Source organism: Cydia strobilella, chromosome 15 (assembly GCF_947568885.1).
Source record: "Cydia strobilella chromosome 15, ilCydStro3.1, whole genome shotgun sequence".
In the NCBI taxonomy this organism is placed as follows: domain Eukaryota; kingdom Metazoa; phylum Arthropoda; class Insecta; order Lepidoptera; family Tortricidae; genus Cydia; species Cydia strobilella.
This window is the reverse complement of record NC_086055.1, coordinates 13797326-13806934: the sequence shown is the minus strand read 5'-3', so window position 1 is coordinate 13806934 and position 9609 is coordinate 13797326. Positions and strand designations below refer to the sequence as shown.

The window sequence follows — 9609 nt, the reverse complement described above, 5'->3', positions numbered from 1 at the left end:
GGAAGCATAGGAATGGACCAGGCCACGCCACAGGGCGGACACGCTATACATCAAAAATCACTTGCGTTTCTATGTGTAAACGGCTCGTCTGTACACGCGTCATATGTGTGAGTAAGTTGCTTAAGAATAGTATTGAGCGGCCGGCAAACGGCCGTCAATCTGGTGTCGCGGGGCGAGGTAATTCGAGTCGGGGCGGGGCGGTGCGTGGCCGTTCTGTATGATAATACTATTACTTATTCTGTGGCCACGCCTTGGGCGGATAGAATAACGTCAGAGGATAAAGGCTCATCACAGGCTAGCGTACACCGGGCCCAAGATTTAGCGGCTTGGAGAGCACTTGGTTAAGAGTGCCTACTTCGTCGGCTTGTAAACTGGCAATATATACTGCTATCCTCAGGGCCCAAAATTTTAGTGTTAATGACGCGAAACCACACATAGAATGATTTCAAACAGTCTTTTCGTAAGCAAGTACCACTAGGTAATTTTCTTTGATTAAACGTTATTGTTACTTGATTGAAATAAATATTTGATTGATTGAGCTTGAACACTGGTGACCCACCCTTCTTCTTCTTCCTGCCCTTATCCCACGTTATCGTCACAACATGTTTTTCTCTTCCATTCTCCTCTATCTTTCGCGGCCTCAGCACTCACTCCTTTCTTTCTCATATCCTCTTTCATACAATTCATCCATCGTATTTTTGGTCTAACATCCGCTCTCCGTCCATCAACATTCATCTCTACCATTCTTTTACCTATATGGCACTGATCACCCACCCTAAGACCTAAGAACATTCCACGCTACACCTTAATACCCATAATATTAAATTTATTACGTGAATAATCCTTTTCAAATGATTAATTCAGAAAGGACGTTATTACAGGATTTCGTGTAAAATACGCAAACGACCCGAATGAAATATTAATATTCTATTTCCAGAGATTCTAATCCAAAAAGGGAATATCCATTTCACTCGGGTACATATTTTACTTTCTTTGCCATTTTATTATAACAGTAGGTTTTATTACGAAATAATTTGATTTGCCGCTTTGTTCTTTTTCACTGGATTGTTTTGTTGATGAGATTTATTTTCGATTGCAAAAATAAGTTGTCCTTGGTTCCTTGGAGCTTGGGACGGATGTTGGTGTGGAATGCTACCTGCGTAGACACACTGGCACCGTCCCACCTCCAACGGACTAATGTAAAAGCGGGCAGAGCGGCGGAAAGCGCCGAAATGTTAAAACGTTATAAATATAAGAGCCTCGGTAGAGAGTATCATTTCGTTCCATTTGGTGTTGAAACTCTAGGTCCATGGGGTTCCAGTGCGCACAAGTTGTTTGCAGAAATCGCGAAGTGTCTGGTTGACGTAACTGGTGACCGAAGAGCTGGCGGGTTCCTCGCACAACGTATCATTGCGATACAGCGAGTAAATGCCGCCAGCATCCTTGGTACAATGCCTCAAGGGCCTATTTTAGATTTAAGCTAGTTATTAATTTCGTATACGTAGTAAAGATATACAATTATAGACAAATGGCGGACTTAATGCCTAAAGTCAATGTCAATCAAGTTAATGCCAATTTTTATGAGAATACGCCCCAGGGATCACGTATCAAATCGCACGATCGGCCACATATGTAGTCGATCCACCACATATGTGTTTTATATCTATTGCGATGAAACCCGATCACTTGTGATATTTCATCGCATAATTTCCCTAAGCGTGTCGTCAGGGGAACGCTCGGAATTTCCGCTACTTTCTTTCTAGGGACACGGAGTAAACGATTTTAAAATTTTAAACGGGCAGATTCAAAATATACATAAGTATTAGGTACTTACTAAGATATACCTATTTATCAAAACTTGCAGTTTGCATTGAAGATTTGATTGGAAATAATAGGCAAGATACTAATTATAGTATATTAATTAGTATTTACTTTGTAAATACTATATTAATTAGTATATTAATTAGTATTTACTTTGTAAATACTTATTTTGTAAATAGTAGGTAGCGATTATCGTTTTAATTTTTCGAGTATTAATCCTGCACCTAACAACCATCTCTTTTTAGCCCAGTGGTTGACTGGTAGAGAATGCCTTATGGCATTAAGTCCGCCATTTGTACTCATAATTTTATGTGCATTAAAGTTTAAATAAATAAATAAATAAAATAAATTGTGTTATTTTCGTAGGTTGTTACGTTTTTATAAGAATTTCCGCGAGGTAGTAAAAAAGCCGATTTTCATGAAATATTTTTCTTATACTTCCAATATTATTTAAGTAAAGTTTACAGTTAATTTTAAAACAATGTTAAGTATTGCAGGAGAATTATAAAAAAATATCCAATATAATTGATCTAAAGTTATACTGTGTGTTACACCGGCCGGCCAACAGGTCGGTTTGTAACAATTTAACATACTTAATCGGTTTTCGGAAATTATTATTTTTTGAAATACGCACTCAATGAGCTCGGCTTATTATTATTTTCAGTGCATCAAGTTTTTCAGCACATTTTCTTCCTTTCATTAAAAAGGTGTGTGCTTTAGATCTACGTATTATTGTTTTAGAAATACAAACTCTAAATCCAGTCAAAGTCAAATAATTTAATTTCAGCACCATTTAGTACCTTGTCAAAGTGACAATCTATATGAAAGTACAAAATGTTACTGAGATTAAATTCCTCATGCTCTGTGAATTCACGACGAATTCCTCCATATAAGATTTTGCGGATAAAACAATTTAACTTTTCTATAGGAAACTAGCCTATTCCCGCATTGAACCACTATCGAAGCTATCAAAGTGTCAACAGAATGACCGATCATTACGGCCGAACGCACGTGAATGGCCGCTTTATCTGGCCAAAGTGGTTTCAGCTCCTGTGAGTGCCTTTGACGGTGTAAAGCGGTCTGGATGGAGCGATTGCAATTTCCATCCTTGATGGGATAATAGGCACACGGGGTGTTGAATTAAAATGCTATAGCTATGCTATGCTATGCTAGTTTACGCTGTTATAGTGTATATTGCGCTCCCGCCATCTGTATTCCCTAATCAATATGACCTCGGTCTCTTTAAAAGAGTGAATAGGCTGTTACTGAACCGGTGAGCTCCATCTTAGGCCCTGTCTTCACTTTCCATCAGGTGTGACTAGGGCCAATCGCCTATCAGTTTATAATAAAATAAAATAAAAATATTTACCACAAGCAAAAGTGCGACCTTGCATTTGATGCCTATGAAAAAACTGCGCAATAAGGAACGCATTTTTTTTACATAAGTGTCATGCAAAAGGGGTCGTTTCTATGGAAATTTCTACATAAAGGGACCCGCTTTATGCTTTTGCGTGTACTTACTTATCTCTGATGCCGATTTGGTCTTTTAATAGTTTTGTTAATAATTGTACTTTTTTTGTTTGGTAGATTTCTGGTCGGAATAAATAACTTTTATGGAATTTCGTAACTCAGTGAAAAATTTTGTAGGACATACGATGAAGTTGCGCTTATATTGTACAGAATAGGGAACTATATCTATCCACCAAATTTTAATCAAATACTGACAAAAATGCAAAAATGACAACATAATAAAAATCGGCCCAGAGATGCTACAAAAGTAACGTGATACTTTACATACAATATTTAAGTTTAATTTGTCGTTTACGAACAACCGTTGTTTCATGACTAGGCCCCCAAGCAGCAAACAAACAAACAAACAGCAACACTCTTAACTGTCCATCGGTGGACCTTATGCATTTTGTAATAAGGCTTACAAACTGTCAGTTATAGTCTGCATCTTCTCAAATGACTAACGCTTAAGACGGTAATCTGTTAAAGATAAGCCGTTGTCTCTTTTAAGCGAGCGGTCGGCCTTGGTGTGCCATTTTGTGTTGGCGCGTGTTGTGCGGCGCTCATACACAATGGCCGACCGCTCGCATAAAAGTGACATTGGCTTTTGTTTAACAGATAAATCATTTGAGAAGATGCAGATCATAACAGTGTGAGCGATGGTTACCTACCAGTCATATGTTACCCAAGTAACTTGCCGGATTTACCAAAGCGTGGCTGTATCAGCGAAGTTCGTGTTCCTACTATGTCGTAACAGTAAGTAAATTCATCATCATCATATCAGCCCTTTATCGCCCACTGCTGAGCATAGGCCTCTCTTCCAGTACGCCACTTGTCCCGGTCCTGGGGCTAATCTCATCCAGAAGTGACCCGCAATCTTCCGGATGTCGTCCACCCAACGAGCCGATGGACGCCAGGGGCTTCTTTTAATCTTACCGTCTTATATGTGAATACCTGCATTTAAATATACAAGCCACGATAATCCTGTCGTGGTGGCTTGTATATTAATCATCCGATAATCACCCGATTACCGTTATCGTGTTCGTGTCATCTGTCGTGTGAACACCTCCATTAAAATATAGGTAGACGACTATCTGTCGTTATAACTTAGTAAAAACGCAACCGAAGGCAGTACGTTACGTAAATGCAAAGATAGATATAACTCCGTAATAGATGGATACAGTCTAAGGAAAAAACGTGCCTCGAAAATCAAGAAAATTTGATTCTCGATCAGAGGGCGCTACTAGCTTTGGCCTACTGTCGTATAGATGGCGTTGACGGTTTCGTTTGTTATTTAACAATTTTAACGCATATCAGTGAAAGAACATGGGTCAAAATCATAAAAATAATTAATGCAAATAAAAAAAATCATTTATCCATATTTAAGTAAATACATTTTATCGTATTTGTATAAATCTTCATTTTTAGTTTTAAAGTGTGTCGATAGATGGCAGTGAATTTACTGTGGTTACAAAATCAACAATGACAGTACCGCTCTATCTTATTATATCTTCTTTGGTAAATGTGAACGCAGCCTTTTAAAAATAATAAAACATTCTATATGAAAAACTAAGTAACGTGTTATAACCTAAAATAAAGTGGCAGCAAGTTTGCGCCGTAAGCCGTAAATAATACCGCGCCCGAAAGCTTTTGGTTAAGAAAAGTCTGTGTTTGCTGACTCAGAATATCTTATCTGAGACTGCTTGTAAAATCTACTTTATCTCAAGTGAAAAGGGTTGAAATTAAAATAACGCAAATTTGAGCATAGTTTTTATAAGCAAGGCATACGTGACAACATCGTTACATGGATGTTGGTTAAAATTATGTTTGAAAAAATCTAAGCGTATATCATATCGCCGCTATACTTACTCAACCTCGTATCTGCAACACTCATTTGATGGCAAAAACACCCGTATGCCGAATGAAAGAAAAGCGACATTTCCATCAAATTCTTGTTGTATATATATATATGAGGTTGAGTAAGTATAGCGACGATATAAGCCTTAGGCCTAAACAACGGTAATAACAATTTCATACATGACCTTTTTTGACGTTCCTTGCAGCAATGCATTATATTGCAGTGAGAGATGACTGCCGACTGCATTGCTGCTGCCAATGTCAAAATCAATGTTGCAGTAATGTTGCCCGGAATACGGCAGCGGTAACGCTGGTGCTGGTTCGAAATTGTATGGAGAAATTATGAATGAATTCCATTCATAATTTCTCCATACAATTTTGAACCTCACTGTACTTACTTACATACAAATTCGTAGTGGTATACCGTGCAGTGTGGGCGAAGTCGCATCTGCGACGCCTTTTTCTTTCAATGTGTATTCCCAAGATAACATAGAAGGTTGGCTTAAGGCCCCATTAAGTAATTAGTTGTAAGAGTAAAACGTGTCACTAACGAGATTGATCCTTAGTTGGTCTTAAATAAATGAAATTTAATTTATTTAAAGTGCGAGGCCGTGGGCGGGGGTCCACTTCGCCCACACCTAGCTACGCCACTAGCATAGACATAGTATAGTAGTTATAGACATGAAACCGAGCGACCAGGGGTAAGAGAAAGACATATTCATGTATTGACAGGTTAATGTATGGCAGCATAATCCTTTTTCTCTTTCACTCTTATAAATTTCGGTATTTCGCCATCGCCTCCTACCCTATGCTGCCATAACCCGACCATGAAAAAAAAACCCGGTCGGTGATAAGGACAAAGCATGGCACTATTTTCTCTTTCCTCTTATAGGAATCGCAATAAGACTATCTTTCTCTACCAAAGAGTGTCAGGCCCTTGGCCACTAGGGTCTTCAGATACTTTATGGCTTGCGTCCGTACACACCGATAATTTTGCCGAAAAGTTGTTGAACCCTCAAGGTTATTGAGGGAGGGTTGGTAATTCGGTTAGCGTGTTTTCAGAGGCCGGTCACTGATTATTTAGAGTCCTGCCGGGCTGATAATTCTCACTGCGAACGCGGGTGAGTTGTTCTTAGTTGAAAAATTATAATTTTTTACTTAGTTGATTCAAGGACAAATGCCACGAAAATACACACGGAAACAGACTCCAACTAAAATCTTAAAAGGTGAAAGTTGTTTAAATTCATTTTCTGTTGGACTGCTAGGGTATCCGGGCTCCTCATTGCAATATAATTCTAGTATAATTTATCTACTGTAAAAAGTCATTTATTTACATACAAGATATATACAGTGGACAGTGGTACTACTAAACGAAATTAATAACTGGCTTAAATCTAAAATAGGGCCTTGAGGTATTGTACCAATGATGCTGGCGGCATTTCCTCGCTGTATCGCAATGATGATACATTGTGCGAGGAAACCACCAGCTCACCAGTCACGTCAACCAGACGCTTCGCGATTTCTGCAAACAAATTGTGCGCGCTGGGAACCCTTGGACCTAGTTTCAACTTTCAACAAAATGGTACTCTCTACCGAGGCTCTTATATTTATTACGCTTTAAAATTTCGGCGCTTTTCACCGCTCCGCCCGCTTTTACATTAGTCCGTTGGAGGTGGGACGGTGCCAGTGTGTCCACGCAGGTAGCATCCCACACCTACGCAGGTACCTACTTATCTTTTCAGATTAATTTTGATTAAAAAAACTTACGGGATGACCATACCTTCTGTCGCATGTATCGCGTGGGTCGCCATATCTTTTGTCCCCTTCTAATTTCCTGACTTTACGCCCTCTTTACTCAGTGTTTGTGTTCCTTAGTAGAAGGTCGCTGGAATTTTCAGTGAGCCTGAAAACTTTTTTATACAGCAAATCACGGAGATCATATATAATGGTTTACCTAAACTCATGGCATCTCATTCTTAGTAGGCGTTTGGAATGAGTCCGGCTGGTGGGCAACCCCCCTAATTTGACTGAGAGTCCATTATATGTCCGGTCCATAGAGTATTTCGTAGAAGAGACAAATCTATATGTATACCTAATATCTATCTGTCAATTAATCACCGACTAAGCGAGGGTCCGGATTAGAGAGGCTCTCCTGTAGTTCTTCACTCTGTCATTCACCTCTCTTGCCACCACTGTACATATAAGTATACTTATAAACGGTTTCTAAGTACAATAAAATAAAACAGGATTCAGCGAAGCATGTTCGTAATACGTTCGATAAATCCTCGAACACACGCAGAGAGCTTATCGGCTAAGTAAAAGCATAGAGTAACTTATACTAGAGCGGTACTGTCATAGTAAATTTTGTAACCCCAGTAAATTCACTGCCATCTGTCGACAAACTTTAAAACTAAAAATGAAGATTTATAAAAATACGATAGAATGTATTTAAATATAGATAAATGATTTTTTTTATTTGCATTAATTATTTTTATGATATTGACCCATGTTCTTTCACTGATATGCGTTAAAATTGTTAAATAACAAACGAAACCGTCAACGCCATCTATACGACTGTAGGCCAAAACTAGTAGCGCCCTCTGAACGAGAATCAAATTTTCTTGATTTTCGAGGCACGTTTTTTCCTTAGACTGTGTCCATCTATTACGGAGTTATATCTATCTTTGGTAAAAGAGTATAGCAACTGTAGCGAACATATTAAATATATGTACTGTATTTTAAATATATTTACTCTGTGCCTTTATTGCTTTGCTGTGCCTTTAAAATGTAGAACAATATACCATTCATCCAATATCACGATATTCACGATGATGCTTTTTTAATAAAATATGTCACAGACCGTCTCTTAATTATGACGTTGCCGGTATTTTTAAACACCGTGGCCGTATCCTTACTGGCGTGGTCCAGAAGATGAAGATACGCAACATTGTCATCCGCCGCGACTACCTGCATTACCTTCCCAAGTACAACCGTTTCGAGAAGAGGCATAGGAATATGTCAGTCCATCTGTCACTGTGCTTCAGAGACGTGGAACTCGGAGACATCTTCACGATCGGCGAGTGCAGACCTCTGTCCAAAACTGTGAGGTTCAACGTGCTGAAGGTCACGAAGGGCAAGGCGGGCTTCAAGAAATCCTTCAGAAAGTTTTAAATTAAAGTTACTTATTAAGTAAAATACTATAAGGCTTGCAGTTCAGTCGTGTCTCAACGAAGCACTGTCGCGTCTGACACATTTTCTCCTCGCGCCCTATTAGGTTCGATTGCGACTTGCGACCCGCTTGGAAAGCCTTATTAGAACACATTTTTTTTACATTTTATTGGATAAAATCGTAGAAGTGGTCTCTCGTTTTTATTAACTTTCCTGTCCATACATATTTTATCACCGCTCGGTGGTTGAGGGAAAGTTCACTTTGTTCTCGATTCGAATGAAAAGAAAATGATTTAATGCTTATTGAAATAATAGTTTCACATGAATATTTAAGCAGAACGATTTTTGCAAGTATAGGGCCTATACATATGTATAATTTGCGCAGGATGGCCTATAGATATGTAAAAGTAGATATTATAGTAATATCTGGTAGGTACTTACCTACATACTAATTAATTTATTGGACCAGTTTTTGTTCCTAAATAATAAACATTTGATATCGCAACTGAATTTACACACCGGGCGTATTCGAATTTTAGTTATTCGATCTGTATCCGATATGATACTGATCTGTCAGTGTCTAAAGTGACATTTCTTTAATCAAAAATGTCACTTTTGACAGATAGATCAGTATTATACAAGGGCCTGACACTCTTTGATAGAGAAAGATAGTCTTATTGCGATTACTATAAGAGGAAAGAGAAAATAGTGCCATGCTTTGTCCTTATCACCGACGGGGTTTTTTTCATGGTCGGGTTATGGCAGCATAGAGGAGGCGATGGCGAAATACCGAAATTTATAAGAGTGAAAGAGAAAAAGGATTATGCTGCCATACATTAACCTGTCAATACACGTATATGTCTTTCTCTTACCCCAGGAGTCGTAGCACGGTACGCTTATCACCATGCCTGTCACGTTCTAACAAGTATGTGAGTGCGAAAGTGACGGACTTAGTGATAGGGGAAACCATGCTGCGCGGGCTGGTCGCTCGGTTTCATGTCTATAACTACTATACTATGTCTATGTGTACTTTTTGTACCGAGACTGACTGAAATAGCAAGATACGTTCATACGTTTCCGTGAAAATACGAAGGAAAATAATTATGCATTACATCTGTAAAATTCCACCTTATATTTTACGAAGCATTCCAATATTGCAAACTTTTAAATCCCGCACCGGTGATAGCTCTTGCAGCATCCAGATACAAACAGCAACACTCTTTTAACTGTCCATCGGTGGACCTTATGTCTATG

At 38.7% G+C, this 9609-nt stretch overlaps 1 protein-coding gene across 1 annotated transcript; it reads left to right on the top strand.

Annotated features, from left to right (window-relative positions):
- The first annotated feature begins 8090 nt into the window (after nucleotides 1-8090).
- Nucleotides 8091-8382, top strand: LOC134747757 (small ribosomal subunit protein uS17-like). Its single transcript, XM_063682391.1, has one exon. It carries the CDS (start codon nucleotides 8119-8121, stop codon nucleotides 8356-8358), a length of 240 nt encoding a protein of 79 aa, XP_063538461.1. The 5' UTR covers nucleotides 8091-8118; the 3' UTR covers nucleotides 8359-8382.
- Nucleotides 8383-9609: the final 1227 nt, after the last annotated feature.